This window comes from Peromyscus eremicus, chromosome 16_21 (assembly GCF_949786415.1).
Source record: "Peromyscus eremicus chromosome 16_21, PerEre_H2_v1, whole genome shotgun sequence".
Classification (NCBI taxonomy): Eukaryota; Metazoa; Chordata; class Mammalia; order Rodentia; family Cricetidae; genus Peromyscus; species Peromyscus eremicus.
Window position 1 is genome coordinate 58232082 of NC_081432.1, and position 16417 is coordinate 58248498.

The window sequence follows — 16417 nt, forward strand, 5'->3', positions numbered from 1 at the left end:
TTCTTTCCTTAAGTTTCTTTTGTCCGGCATTTTGCCGTAGCATTGAGAAAGAAAGAAAATTGGTGCTTGAGAAGTGAGGCTTTCTGCTGTGACTACCTGACCATGTGGCTTGTAGGCCTTTGGAACTGTTTGTGAAAGGAATTTGGAAGAGTTTGCCTAGAGAAACCCTAGAGTGCTATAAGCCATAGATATCCCACCTTTCGATGTCGTGATATAATGCCATCATCAAAAACCCAGCTGGGCTGCATTCATAGCTGTGCTGGGGTACATGCAGTTTGCAGGTGGAAGGTTGGATGTGGGGGCTGTAAGCAGAACTTAACTGGTAAAGGTATGGAAGGCCAGAATGCTGAAATGAAAGAAACTAATTCTGGCTCCTGAAATTTCCGGTGGGAAAGAGGACTCCGTCAGGACTTGGCTTAGAGGCCAGCCTGTGCTATATTCTGGCAAAGAAGCTGCCAGAAATTGGGAATTCTACATGCTATAGACATTTTATAGATACTTTACACCTTTTGAGTTTTTGTATTTGTAGTGATTGATCATTTTGTATTTTTCATATCAGTAGAAATTTAGATTCTGATGTAACTTGATTTTTTTTTAACAAACAAAAATGGAGGATGTAATGATGTTGACTTAACCTATGATTTTTTTTCTACTTTTGGGGTCTTACAAAACTGTTTTAATTGTAAAGACTTATTTATATTATGGGAGATGTCTAGGTTATGAAATATTAGGATGTTAGAGTTAGATGTTAGAGTAAGTCCATGGGTCTGACTTAATGTTCCTCGCCAGTGATGGAGTAGAAGAACTGGCCATTTCCATTAGGTCTCGTAGTTGCTGCTTGGCTGATAAACTTATAGCCCAGATTTTGATATCACTTCTGGGTTACAGTCTCAGTTCTTTGGGGTGTGTGATGAAAGATGTTTCTCATGGGATGCCTTCTTTGGTCATGTTGTCAACAAAAGTGTTTTTTAATGGATACCCAGTAACACATCCACTGCATTTTTGATTTACTTTTCTCATTCTATCTTTACCCATTACTACAATTAGAACTTTTTGTGTTTGGCAGTAATACTTTCAAATGAAAGCAGTTTTGCTTGCATACATACATACATACATACATACATACATACATACATACACACACATGTATGTCTAGGTGAAATAAACAAATTTTTATTTTCTAGAATGGAAATTTGGTTTAGTGATCAGGTTAATGCAGTATTTATCAGAAATGAACTTATCCCTGGGGTTCACATGTAAGCTGGCATGCTGAAATGATCTGAGTCTCAATCTGCACATCTGAATTCATTTTGTAAAATATGGCGAGCAGCTGCATCCCCGTGGAAAGCTCAAACAACTGCAGGACATTAACCCATTGAGAAGATTACAGTAGGGTTTCAGTTCCATGTTAACCGTATTTATTAGTGAAAATTGACTTGAGTGCTTCTGCTTTTAACAGACTTTTTTATGTCTAGAAGAAAGGAAATAAAGCATTGGAATGATAGGACTTTGATGTGCAAAGAAGTTAATGTCCAAAGAAATGATTATCTAAATCATCAAACCAAATGGGGTTACAGGAAGGAATTATTCTGGAGTCTAATGAGCTATCAGCCCATCATGTCAAGAAAAATGTTATTCACCTGTTTGATTTAGAAATTAAGTAACTTGTCTGTGAAAGGCTGATTGTGGTTATAATAAATTTGGATTGGAACCCTTTGCCTCTTACCAATAAATACCCTTGATAGGAACCATTTCTAGTGGGGAGACAACTGGAAGAGAGAGAGAGCTGGGCATCAAAGCTAGGGCCTGGCCCTTAGTATGCATTTGCTCTATGAAGTATGTTCTCTTTAGAGAGTTAAAGCAGGGTGGCTGGGCTTGAAACGGAAGGAAGGGACAGATTGTTTCAGTGGTGTCATCCCACATCCCACACAGTGGTGTGCGTCTATCAAATCTGAACTGAGTCAACTCACATCCTGATTTTGGGAGGCTGGGGTTAATACAGAGTCCTTGAGGTTACTATTTCTCCAGGCCTTGTGTTGGAACTACTGGAGAACACTGGGGGTGGGGGTCCTTGAGAAAGGGAGGCTGTGTTCTCTTTTTGCTGGTCTGTTTGTAGAAATCTGTAGTTCTTATTTCCCTAGTCATAGACGGGTGGCGTGATTATTTTTTTTTAACCCAAGTTTCAAGCTGGAGTTTGACAGCATGTGCCTGGAATCCCAGCACATGAGAGGTGCAGGGAGACTACATAACAAGTTCATTGCCAGCTTAGAATCCATGAGGCTGTCTCAAAACCAAATAGAGCAAGGGAGTGTGGGTAGTTTCTTTCCTTACTTTGTAGAAAAATAGTAATCATTTCAAAAGTTTTTGTGAAAAACAGAACAAATTTAGGCTTAAAGGAAAATGATAGCTTTTCTTAGCATTAGAATTTTTTTTTTTCTTTTAAAACATGTTTGGGCATTAGGTTCAGTTTGAGTGAAACTTTGTCCTTCAGAGTGCTCATGTTCTGTGCCCTAGTTAGTTCTAGCCTGCTCAACATAGGCCAAAGGCATATTGGGGTGTTTTAGACGTAATTACATACAAGTATGTCTGCATACTTATTATGATACAGTTAAGATGCTGTTTGCCCTAGATCTTTGTGTCACGTTTCAAAAACTGTCCATCTTGGGCAGTTGAGTACAGTAGCTTTTTCTCTAGCTTAGTTTCATACCCTGTCCTTGAGGAGTGCCCCTGGTCTAGATTCCCTTGGTGACGTTTATCATTTTCCACACATTTGGTCAGATTAAAAAGACATATTATGGAAATGAATTTGACAGGCACATAGAGAGTGAGCTGAGTGTGAAAGATAAGAGTTTATAGATTGTGTAGTGCAGAGCAAGCAGGGAAGAAGAGGATCCTGTCTTCTTATACATCGTGGAATATAGGGATAGTGAAAGGTAAGATGGAGTGTTTTGAAGTATAAGTATTCTAAATTGATATAAAAGCTTTTGTCAGATCAAGATGGGGCATTTTAAATATCTTTATTTTAATCGCTAACATTTATTGTATACTTACTGTATCAAGATTGTTCCAAATTGTTTTCTTTATGAGTTCATCTAATTGTCACAGTCTTTAAAAAGTAGGGCTATTATTCACATTTTATAGATGAGATAATGGAAGCAGAGAGAAGTAAAGTAACTTCTCTAAAGTCCTAACAAAGCAACCGAGCTGGGAGCTGAACCCAGTCAGTCTGCCCCTGAAGCCACCAAACACTGAAATCAGATCTTTATGCAGGGTTTTAGCGTCATCTCACGCCTGCCACAGAATCAGGTGAAATCAGGCTTTCTTCCATTACCGTGAGTCTGGTCATCAGCAAGAGGACCCCAGGAGATAGAGGACCTCAGGAGACAGCACCCTGTGTGTGGTTCACCAGAAACTGTCTGGGGGAAAACTAGTCAGTGACTATAGCTCAAGGAGATAATACACTCTACTTTGAGATGTGCAGAACGGGAAAGCATCTTCCATAGGCCACTGAGAGCCAATGTACAGGAGGTAATACACTCTACCTTTGAGACGTGCAGAACGGGAAAGCATCTGGGCCGCATGTTTCCACTTGCGGGAAACATCCCCCAGGCTGAGATCTCCTGTCTCCTATTAATATATAGACTATGCTCAACTCAGCCTTCCTGGCAAGGTGCCCCTGTAGGCTGCCATCTTCAAGGTGGATGTTTCATCACAGTGGAGTCCTTTCTCTGCCTGGGCTTTGCCTTGTGCAGTGCTGTCAATGGGAAAGCGCTCTGTGCGGAACCAACTCTCGAGGCTGCCTTACCTCCTGAATCAGCCCTGGACCCCTCTCAGCTGCTTTATCCTGTGTTCTCAAGTTTGTGTTCTCTCAGCCTCTGCAACTTAGGGAAAGTTTATATAAACTGGGAGTAATATTTATCGTGTGTTTATTTTATGGTAGTTGGTACTTTACTTACTTCGATGACTTTTGTGTTCTTTTGACTAGTTCTTGTTTACCAATTATTATTTAATTTAGTGCCATGTACAATAAATAAAAAGGCATGCTTTAGGATCGGCTAGTTTTTCATTATATATCAGCCTGATTTAATAGTGAAAATGTCACATTTTAAACTGAGTCAATTATTTGCTCACAAGATTATAAAATGTAATGCCCACTTCTGATCTGTTGATTGATTTTCTACTATAATTTAGGCTTTGGTTCAAATGAGAACTAGACTGTGCTGTTTTTTTTTTTCTTCTCATTTTGTGTATTATAGTTAAAAGAACTTCTTTAAATGAACTCTTACCTTGTACTCCTAAAGTGTGTGTGTGTGTTCCTGTGCGTGCACACGCATGTGTGTTGTATTCGTGTGTGCGGCATGTGTGGAGGTCAGAGGCCGATGTCAGGTTGTCTTTCTCAGTCACTTCTTCACATTATTGTATTTATTTATTATCAAAACAGTATTTCTATTTGAAAAATAGCCAAAACAAATGCTACATTCTGTCCCAGATGCTTAGGTGTTCAGTAATGATGAGGTGTGTTGTGTCATGCTTACTGTAGCAACAGATCTTTATCATTTTATAGTAATTCTGAATAGGTCAGTCCTTAAAGCCATTCCTCAAAACCCAGAGCACCCTTTTCAGCTAAACTGGCTGGCCAAAGAACACCCAGGATCCACTTGTTCTCTCTCCCCCAGGGCTGGGCTTATAAGGGGGTGTGCTGCAGTGCCAGCTTTCGCTGTGTGTGCTGGGATCTGAACTCAGGTCCTCATGCTTGTAAAGCAATCACGGTTCCACAGCCAACTCTCCTGCTCCCAAAGTGACTTGTTTTTGTTGGTCTGTGTGAAACTGGGGGAACTTAGCTGTGTTAAGGGGCTATTGGACGCTCCCTGACGAATTGCTAATGAGACTTAGGGTGGTGTGCGACACTCTGGAGAACTACCAACCTATGCCAAAGCAGTTTAATCAGTATTTCTGGTCTATTGCTTACTCTAGTGTAGGTGCTGAATGTGTACTAGTCACATAGGCAGTTATTTGATACCTGAACTGACTGAACAGCTTTCCCTCACTATACTGTTTTTCATTTGAATAAAGACATCAAGTAGAAGAAAGTTGGATTTATACAGAACTGAAATTATCTGCAATTTGAAGGGTTCTATACTTTTTGAAGTAATTTAGAATTGCCTCTATTTTGTAAGTATTCTTCCTTTTCCTTTTTTTCTAGATGAATAATACTGCAGCTAGCCCGATGTCTACGGCCACTTCGAGTAGTGGAAGAAACACAGGGAAGGCTGTAAGCTTTGCTGCAGAACTGCAGAGCATGATGTGAGTGTGCCTTTACATGCTATTACTGTTGCTATTTTAAATTGATAATGTTGAAGAAGAACATTGAAGTAAAATGTATAAACCTTAGCTTAATGTACTTTGTATTTAAACAAATTAAAATAATCTCAAAACATTGGAAAAGCTACATGTAAGACAGGCAGAGCTGGGTAAAAGTGCTGCAGTGGTGCACTGTATTTGAAAACCGAGTACCAGCTCACCTTTTTGTGGATAGTCAAAATGTTTTCAGAGAAGTTTGCAGTTTTTCTCAATTCTCCTAATTCAGTGAGCCTAATTCAAAGTAGTTTTTAACTTTAATAATATTCAAACCATTGCATTTCAGATTATTGTGAAAAACACAAGGTGTTAAAAAATCACATGAATCTTTGAGAAATTGCACATTTGTTTAAGAAGTCTTTCCAAAGGCTATTCTCACCTTGCAGTGAATGAGACAGTTTATCTTAATTGGGCAGAGTAGCAGATTAGGGAACCATGTAAGCACTCAGTTCTTTCCTAGTGGTTTAGGAGACAGGTATCTATAGGAAGAGGCAACGTAGGTTCTTTCCCAATGATCCTTAGGCATTTTAAAAGACTATTTCTGTGCAAAGTTTAAATGCCTTCCTCCTGTGCATATTGATAGCCTTTAGAGTGGGTTGACTGTACTGTGTGATGATAGTTCAAAGCACATTTTTGGTAAGTTTGATCGCGTTTGATAGTCTCTCAGTAGACATACTTCAAAGAAAGTATTAACATTGAAAGCATTGATGTCATAGTATCGCAGACTTTCTGCTCTCAGCATCTCTTTATAGTCTTAATTATTGAGAATCTTTGAGAACTTTGGTTGTATGGGCCATCTATAAATATTGAGTTCTTGGAATTTAAAACTGAGAATAAAAATGTATGCTTTTATTTGAAAAATAATAAACTTATATGTGAATATAATCTATTTCTTATAAAAATTTGTTCTAAAGCCAAAAATTGATAACACTTGTGATTGCTGAGATGGGGATAAACACTACTTCAGAAGCTGACTTTCTTGAGCCTGCCTGTATCTTAAATTGTGGGGCACTTTAAGAGTTTATAGATTTGTATACTCGGTGGTTTTTCATTATAGTGTAACAGGCTTTTTGTTAGCAAACTTTGATGTTATGTTACAGTAATTGTACTTAAAAATTTAAGTATGCGCTTTATGATAAGGCGATAAATTTCATTTTTTTCCCCTGTGGCACTAAATTGATTTACTCGTATTTTTTAACTGTGAATTTGGACATCTTCAGATTCTTTACATTATAGTATAATGAACCCCATGTATCCTTTATTTAAATTTAACAGTAATTCACAGTCTTATTTGACTTTCTTCCTAACATTATTAAAAAAGATGAAGTATTTTAAAGCTAATCTTATAGGGTTTATTAAAACGATACCTAAGGTAGTAGATAAAACACCAGGTGATGTGTATAGCATGAGTCAGTAGCCTATAGCCATGTAACCTGTTTGAGTAAGTGAAGTTCACTGGACGTCAGGGATGCTCACTCATTTATCTGTCACTCACTGCTGTCTTCACGCTGCGTGGCAGAGCTGGGTATTTGTAGCAAACCCATATGGACTGTGAGGCTGAAAACATTTACTATCTAGGTTTTTGCAGAAGTCAACCTCTGAGCTATAAAACCAGCTCTCTATAAAAAAAAACAACAACCCAGAAACTTAGGAGTGGTTCTGCCTAATATTTATATCTGATAGACCTAAGACTATTAAAGAAAGTTGAGAAAAAGAAAAGAAAAGCTAAATTCAGCACTTTGTATTGAATACTTTCACACACGTCTTCCCCAGCGATCTCCCTAAGCTGGGTTCTGAATGTAAAGGTTATTGTTGGCTGCGACTCTGGAATAAGTGTGCACTTTCCCTCCATTCCAGACCTGGGGAGAGCCCACTCCTAAGAGTACGTTCAGCCTGGAGAGGCTCAAGTTTCCCCCTTATGAATTGTTCCTCAGAGAGGGAGCTAGAGTCAAAGTGAGGGGACTCCTTTACCGTTTGTCAGTACATCCTAGTGCTTTAAGAATTTCAGGCTTTAGATCATGTACAAGTGAAGTCAGTGTACCTGCAGTCCTTGGTCCTGTGCATTTTCAGATGAGGAAGTGCAGACTTAATCCCCTGCGTACTGGTAGGAACTGCACTCTGAATTCTTACCGCTGTTGCTGTTTCACAGTTAAGCCTGTTTGTGTTGCTGTTCCCAGTCCTCTGCTGCTGCTGTCTTCTCTGTCTATTAACCAGTAGTAAGTTGTTTATCTTTCAGCTACAGGCTAACTGTGAACATTACTTAGTCTTTGTCATTCACAATGAAAGGTGTCCAGTTTAGTTAATAAACACAAAGCGGCAGCCTTACCAAACAGAAGGAAAAGAAACTGAGAGCAGCTCCTGAGTTACGCAGGCTGGAGGAGGAGAGAGAAGGGACTGTCTGCCGCAGTCCCTCATCGAGGGCAAGTGGTCTACCAGGGGCGTGTGTGTGTGTGTGTGTGTGTGCATGTGTGTAGCCGATTCCTCTTTGTTCTGTTTTGTGTGTGTGAGTGGTGTTTTGTCTGTGTGCATGTCTGGGCACCACTTGCTTGCCTGGGGCTGGAGGGACCCCAAGAGGGTACTGGATCACCTGTAACTGGAGTTACAGTCGGTTGTGAGCCACCAGGTAGGTGCTGAGAATTGAACCTGGGTCCTCTGAAAGAACAGCTAGTGTTCTTAACTGCTGAGCCATCTCTCCAGCTCCTGTTTTTCTTTTTTCTATTAAATGGTTCTTAGTAATCTGTAGTTACTACTGTACTTCTGTAATGTCTGTCTTTTGTGTCCATTCAGTATATTGTGTGTTCTTAGGCTTTATTAATCAAGTTTTCCAGTGTTACTAAAACTATGAAATAAAATATTGGCACCTATTACCAAGTTTTTACTCTAATACCCTTTCTAGTACTTTCTAATTTTCCTTTAAGGAAGCTGAACTGATATACATTTCTGTCTCATTCTGAGGGCACCTCCCCTCCCCCAGCCTACCTCTCAGGACAACGGCTGGCCGAGACCTGGTATTGTGTTGTGGTGTTGTGTATTGTGTTGTGTTGTCTAACAGCGTGGCCACTGGGTTTCAACAAGTTTGTTACTTACATTTCATGCGTGTGTTCCTATGCTCTCATTCTTAGACAGTTTCATTTATTTTTTTACCAACTTGTTGATTTCCTGTAGTTTATTAAGAACTTTCAGTGTTTTCCAAAGCTTCCCCTGTATAGCTCCCCATAGGCATTCTCTTCTCCCAGCATTTGGTCTCCTTCGGGTTGGTTAGTGACTTCTAAAGTGTGGGGATTTCCTTCTTTTCTCCTTTCTTTTTAATATGTAGCTTAGTCGTTTTACACTGTCTTGTTGCTTCTGCCTTTGACCTGAAGTCCTCTCAGTCTTTGTACACCATTCCATACCCTCTCCTATGTTTCAGGCTTTGACTTCCACAATTTAACATTAATCCGTTTGTTGTTCTATGTTGTCAGGAGGGCTCTAAGTGAAAGCAACTTGGCTTCAAATCCACTTGCTAGTTAGTGGTCCTACCACACAGATTGCATAAGCCTCCCTCCATCCCTTCCTTCCCTTCCTTCCCTGCTGGAACTCCACTGTGATCTGATAAGAAGTGATTCCCTTCGCCTCTCGCTTTGTTCCTGGGCTTTTCTCTTCCTGTGCCAGCACTGCATTAGTGTAGTTATTAGAGCTTCTTAATGTGTTTTAATATTTGGTGTTAGAGTTCAAGTCCGTCCACATGAGTTTTCTTTTTAAATATTTTTGGCCCCTTCTTATTTTTATGCTTCCAGATGAATTTTTAGGAATCATTTCAACAAGCTCCAAAACAAATTCTAAGTGCAAATTTTAAGAACTTTCATTTTTTGTTTCTTTTTATGCCTTTTACCGTATTCTCAGATTTCAGACAAGGGTCTTTGCAATGCATTTTACTTTTAAAGTTGACTAATGAAGTAATTTTACATTTAGAAAGTTTATTTGAAACAACCCCTGATAGAAACAGTAAAAACAACCAGACTAATGAGTGGGTTGCTTGCCTAGTGTATGATTAGAGACCAAAAAAACTTCTCAGTTTTCTGTAATATTTGTTTTTCTTGCTTGAGTGTAGAATTGTGCTGTGACTGCAGTATGCAAATATCCAGCCAATTTATCACCTTAATTTTTAATCATGGTAGTGATTTTCTTATTTTTGAATGGCAGAAATGGCAGTTTTAAATGGTCAGTTCAATTTTTAAAAGTGGATTTATAATACTGCATTCTGACTAATAGAGTAATATACATTAGTGTCCATTCAGTAGTCCAGAGAGACTGGTATATTCAGTGTATTCCTTTGTGAAAATAAGGGACGATGATAGAGTGGTCTTCCTCTGGCCATTTTAATGAAAGTATTTCTACAGTAGATCAGGAGCGTGTGTGAGTGCTGAGCACACGCAGATAGAATACCAGGCAGGGTTCTCTAGAGTTCAGTGGGCTTTCTCTGGCCAGACTCTAGGCTATTACACAGGGGTCACATGTGGTCTGTTCCCGTGATAAATTGTGCTTGTTTTTTGTTTTAATTTACTGCTTGCATAGTTTTAATTTTTTTCACTCTTTGGTGTTTGCTGATTTGTTGTTGTTCCAGACATGAGCAGTGTTTCTCTGTTGTCATACCACTGAGAAGGCGTAGCAAGGCCTCTGCAGTGACAGGGCGGGCAGCTGAGAACAGTTACGAAGGGCTGTCATGTTAGTAAGGGAGGTAGGCAGAAAACTCTGACTGGAAGTGTGTTCACCATTGCATAAGCTGTCTGGGACTCAGCTGAAGCAGGTGACACCCTTTCCTATAGCAGTGCTCTGCTGCTGGTCGTACGCCTGGGAGTCAAGGCAGTTGGGTTGATTTAGGGATCTGAAGGGCAGATGTTATTGAAAGTTATTAATTTGACATGTTGGAGGTTCTATCCTACAGGTAGGGTATAAAATACAATGGAGTTGATCAGCTTGGACACAGTGTGAGAAGGGATTGGTGCGCTCATTGCACTGTACTGAAACATAGAACATATAGAACATAAGCACTACGTATGGGAGCTTCGAGGGTCAGCCATCTGACTTGTTCTCCTGGAGGTCTACTCTGACTTCCGTGCTGTCCAGTCACCTTTCTGTGCATTTGACACCTTGACTCTTTCTAGAAATGACCTCACTAGTGTTTTACATGCTGTATTTGTCTGTGTTTAGTGTCTGATCTCAGAGCTTTAAGAACTTTTCCTGCCGGGCGGTGGTGGCGCATGCCTTTAATCCCAGCACTCGGGAGGCAGAGCCAGGCGGATCTCTGTGAGTTCGAGGCCAGCCTGGGCTACCAAGTGAGTTCCAGGAGAGGCGCAAAGCTACACAGAGAAACCCTGTCTCGAAAAACCAAAAAAAAAAAAAAAAAAAAAAAAAAAAAGAACTTTTCCTGATGTGCTCTATCTGGCGTCTTATAGGTGCTGGGAAGTGGGAAGTTGTGATCATACTGACATAGTGTTCAGGAGGGCAGCCTCCAGGGCAGGGGCAGCAGTTGACATCTTCAGAGTCTTCCAAATAGAAGGGGTAGAAAATAGGAGCCTGGAGGATCCTCATACATGTATCCGTGTTTTGTCCCCCCCCCCCCCCTTAGTACATTGATTCTGGTTTTTGTCTTACATGAATGAAAGTATTCTTAAGTGTGCTTTCTGTGTTTAGAGTTGGTTTATGTTGTTACCTCTTCACTGCTTCCTTGACAATTCTATATTTATAAACTACATGTGGATGGTGGAAGGAGGAGGGGGAGTAAAGTTTGGCCAATAGGACGGAATCCTAACTGTTTTGAGTATTTTTGAAATGTTATGAGATGCAGTAACAATATTTATCTCTAAGGTAGATAAGTCAGATGATGCCTGCAAATCATTTACATAGATTGTAGTTGTTCAGTAGAACTCTATGTAAATGACTGTGCCTTTTAAATTAGACTTTGTTAGATTATAGGAATAGAACTGAATTTTATCACTTTTTGTTTATTTGTTTTTGTTCTGTGGACTGCTAATTTGGTATTCAGAAACAATGTCAGTCATTTTGACCAAATAGAAATATGAATGTCTTAGAAATGGATTAGGCCAGTCTTTTATTGATTCATGAAGTAGCAAAGGGCTAATTTGTCCTAGGGTGACTAGTTGGTTGGTTGATTTGTCCCAGGGTGGCCAGTTGGTTAGTTATGGGTTCGAGACTTAATACCTGATCTTTTGACTATCAACACCCTATTCCTTTCTAGTGTCTTTCTGATATAAATTAGTGACCAGTTCTTGTTTTTCCTTACTGTTCAAACTGTCAGAATTTCTTTAGTTTTGCATTCTGTGTTTGTATTTGAGATGGCACTACAATATTGGACTCATTTTAAAACGATGAGTGGTGTATATCACTTGAAGCATTTTTCATTAATTCAAGGCATAATCTTTTATGTGCTTTAAGTCCTGTGATCAGTTATTGTGGAGTGTCCTGAAAATCTCATTCATTTAAACATTACTGGGATGTCCTAAATTTTAGGCAGTTAGAAGCTGACAAAACATGCTTGCCCTTCAAGCATTGTTGCTTTCATGTTCCATGAGCTTTCTTTAAAAGACACAGTGAGATGTGTGTGTGTGTGTGTGTGTGTGTGTGTGTGTGTGTGTGTGTATACATGCATACATACTTATGGTCACTTTTCAGCAGCCAGACATATTTTTATGAGTAAGTTTTTGAAGTTAGTTCCCCTCCTCTGTTTCTCCAGTCTCATTCAAAGTCTTAACAGTTAGTCTAAAGTAATGCGACTCTGGGTAGCCAGCCTTTGTTATTTGTACACTGTTGGTCTGTGAACTCAGCAGTTTAAGCCAGAAGTCAGTTCCCACTTCCTTCTTTGAGCTAGCTTTCCTGTGATGGAAGTGGGATTCAGTGTGCATTGGAATCATCTAATGTAGGTGGTTTACTATTCTGGTAATATCCTTATATTGTAACAAATAGTTCTAAGGCCATATTTGTTCTAGAATAGTCTTGTATCGCCCTGCTTTTTGTTTATTCATTCAAAAATAAACTTGACTGTCTATCATGGGCTAGGCACTCTTCTGGACTCTGCAGATTTAGCAGTGAATACAACATACAGAGTCCCTAATCTTATGGACCTACCTTACATTCCAATTTTGTTAGAAATACTTCATTTCTCTCTTTTTTTTTTTTTTTTAGAAAATACTACTGCTTCTGCGGCAAACCGTGTTCTTAGAAGTTTACAGTATTGTACATTAAAGTCTTTGACTTAATTATTATATACTTCTGTGTTATGGTGGTGGCATTACTTTTGATTGCAGTTTTGGCTCAAGACTTGTTTTTCCTATGACATACGAAACCTTTGAAAATGCAGTTCTAGTTTTACTTGAAATTAGTTTAAAGCAAGGATCTTTATTTAAAAGGCAAATCAGAAGAAATTAATTTCCAATAAGAGAGAATAGTAGCAACATGAACCAATTGTATATTGAATGGATTAGAATATTAAGCAGTCATTTTTTTGTTTCCTTTTTATATAAAACCTTTTGTCTAGTTTTAGAATATTTTACAGATTACAAAGAAATATTACAATTTTAATGTTGAAATAAAGATTGGCATGTTAAATTAATGAAAACCAATAAATAGAACAGTCCAGAACTTAAAAAATTATCTAATGTAACTTTTCCAAAATTTGCATATGCTAATGTGGTGGTTTGAATAAGAATGACCCTCATAGGCTCTATGTGAATACTTCCGAATTCTTCAGTAGAATTAGAAGGATTAGGAGGTGTGACCTTGTTAGGGTAGGTTTGTCACTGAGGGTGAAGCCAATGCCTCTTTGTCTCTCTGATCAGGATGTAGCTCTCAACTACTGCTCTAGTGCCATGATGATAACAGACTAAGTCTACCAAACTGTAGGCAAGCCCTCACTCATTTAAATGCTTTCTTTATAAGAGTTGCCTTGGTTGTGGTGTCTCTTTACAGCAGTAGAATAATGACTAAGACCCCAAGTATATAAAATTAATGATAAACATACAGACTTAATAAGTAGACATCTGCCTTTGGAATGCTTTTTTTAAAAAAAATTATTTTTAAGCAGTGCTGTTTTGTGTTGTTTTTTGCTTTCATGAGGTAGTGAAATTTCACATTTTTCATGAAGTTAATGAAGAAGATTCTAGTGTAGTCCCATTATGAGTTAAGCTTGGTGAGTCCTTCTTAACCTTGCTTTGATTTGGGTTTTGTTCAGAAGAAACCCTGGCCTTCTACTTGCAGGGCAGTTGCATATGATCATGTTTTCTTATTTGAATTTTTTCTTCCATATTCATTCCCTAAGGATGTTCGAATTTTAATATGTATGGAAAGTATAGCTTGTTGCATTGATTTTTATTAACCTACTTAAAAATATTAAAGGTTTTACTTTAAGGTCAAGGTGCTCTGAAAGCTGCAGAATGTAGTATAATCTGAGTAGCATTTTATTTCCAAGTAGTTGTATTTATTGAAATGCACTGTTTTTACATATGCAAACACAAGCTTTTAAAACCTGGAAAAAATTAAGTGGAAAGCTTTTTTTTTTTAAACCAGATACTATCTGGCCTAAAATGACATATGCCTATTCTAGCTCCTTTATTTATTTATTTATTTATTTATTTATTTATTTATTTATTTATTTATTTATTTATTTGTTTGTTTGGCTTTGCAGGACAGGGTTTCCCTGTGTAACAGTCCTGTCTGTTCTGGAACTCATTCTGTAGACCAGGCTGGCCTTGAACTCATAGAGATCCACCTGCCTCTGCCTCCCAAGTGCTGGGATTGAAGATGTGTGCCACCACCACCTGGCTTGACATACACCTATTTCTTTTGGTCCATTTTCTGTCTCTGTGTTGTACATTTAGGTATTTCTTTTGTGCACATCTATTATTCAAAGTCTGTAAATAGAGTTGTAAAAATTTACATTTATAATGTGAGAAAACATGGAGATATATCTTTAAAAGAAAATTGAGACAATATTCCGTAATAGATATAAATTAGTCAATGAAATAGAATTCATTAAAAAACACAGTTGCTCACTCTAGGTTAATTTACCTACATTAGTCCTAAACTGCCTAGTATTATCATCCCATTATCTGCTTAATGTAGTGATTAATTCTTTAATGTTATCCTCTTTTTGTTTGGTCATAAACTGAGATTTTGTGAGATTTTTATTAAAAACATGTTCAGTTTTTTTTTTTCAAACTATATAATGTGCCTACCACTTTCCTTTGTTTCTAATCATAATTATCATTTTAAAAGTATTTTTCCCTTTTCTTTATTATTTCTTTAGCATGTTTTGTTTTTCTCTAACTTACCAAACTTGTTTTTAAGTCTTTTTTACTTTTTATTTAAGTAATTGTTATTCATCTAGCCACCCACATTCAATATATATTGTTGAGTTCCTGTGATGTGTCAAGCATGAGGCTAGATAATATGTAAGAGGAGAAGAAATGGGGATTCTTGTGTGCTTATGTTCCTAATACAATGTAGTATATGTTTTGTGTGTCTTATGATCTTTTGGTCATTGAAATTTTTGTTCTTTCTATTATAAATGTGTGCTTAGGTACAGAGACGTTGAGATTTACACAGAAAACACAGGTTTTAAGTTGCCAAAGTGGAATTGACCTCAGCATATCTAATTTTGTACAACACTGCCTTTGTATATGGGAGACAGACAGGCGTATCAAATAAGTATATTTCTTGTTTAAGAGTGTAGCTTAACGTATTTTAAGTTCTGCTTTGTGCAGGTGTTTGCGGGGCCGCTCAGGAGGGTGAAGTTCTTACTACATTATTAACTCTTCTCCCAACCCATGAGCCTCCTTTCAAAAATTCATCTCATTTACTAGCTTTTTCATAGCAGATCATGAGACAAACAGATTCTTCTGGAGTCACTAGTAAGTAACTATTCTTACATACGTATGTAAGTAGAGTGAGGAGCCCACCCTCAGATAGAGGGTGAGACAGAGTGACAGACAGTTGAGAACGTAAGTGTGTAGAGAAAGGTTGCTCGTGTTCTCCTATGGTAATATGGAAGTGGGTAAGAGGGTTTTCAATTCAGTGGATGAATCTTAGGAAAATAAGGCCATTTTATCTCTTTCTTTAAGAATAGTTACTATTTAAACCTTTGGAAATCTGGGAGACAGGACAGGAAAGGAATATCACAAGTAAAGGAGAACACGTGATCAAGACCCGAAAGTAGGAATGAGGTGTGGAAAGTTTAATGTATCTGGAAGGAAATTTGTTTGTAGAAAATACTGGTAAAACTGGCGATAAGCATCAGAATGTGGTAAATGAATGGATGGCTAGGGAACTTGATATTTTACCTAGGCATAGGAAACCTTTCAAAGGTGTTTGCCAAGCTGCCTCCCTGAGTGAGGAAGATGGGTGATGAGCACCATGGGAAATGGGTCGGCTGGAGGAATGACTGTTGTCCACGTAGAGACAGCGGTTCCAGGAATGAAGCAGAGGAGACTGCATAGGTTAACTTGTTAGGTCTTGGGGACTGATAGCAATGTGAACTAGTTCAAAGAATTGGTTCAAGGTCCCCGTTTCCATCCTAGGAAGTTGAGCAGTCAGTGTTATCATTTGTATCTTGATTCCAAAAAAGGGTTTGGGGCATCTGTTAGGATTGTTTACAGCAAGATTATAATACAACAGGAAGGGGTAGGGAAGGGAAATGAAAGCAGCACCGCAAAGCAGTAGAGACACACCCATACTGGAGGTACAAATGTACAGAAATGCATACGGTGAAGTCCTCCACTGATGCTAGATGGGACAAAAGTATTATTATTCCTGCCAGCAGCTGTAGGAAAAGCACATCACTGTAGCTTAGGCCTGAAAGCATTCTGTCCATGGAAGCCTCTGGGGACACTTTATCGTGTAGTGAGCAACCCATGTCATTAACTGTATGTCCTCAGTAAATGTGAGATTCAAATATTTGGTTGAATTTGTAAGATTGAGCCGGGGAAAAAGCACTGTTAAGTAGAAACACATTGATTTATTTTTAAAGATGCTGGTGGCAAGTCTGATCTTAAAATTGGTAGTTTCA

General features: G+C 38.4%; 2 protein-coding genes across 3 annotated transcripts in view; one reads left to right on the forward strand and one right to left on the reverse strand.

The window, feature by feature from the left end:
• Runx2 (RUNX family transcription factor 2) overlaps positions 1–16417 on the reverse strand; it is a 212207-nt gene that overhangs the window by 179389 nt on the left and 16401 nt on the right. The gene's annotated exons all lie outside the window — the stretch shown is intronic.
• Supt3h (SPT3 homolog, SAGA and STAGA complex component) overlaps positions 1–16417 on the forward strand; it is a 356981-nt gene that overhangs the window by 8449 nt on the left and 332115 nt on the right. The window contains exon 2 of the mRNA XM_059243989.1: positions 5204–5304. Within this exon, the coding sequence (XP_059099972.1) occupies positions 5204–5304 (101 nt within the window). The remainder of the gene's footprint in view (positions 1–5203; positions 5305–16417) is intronic.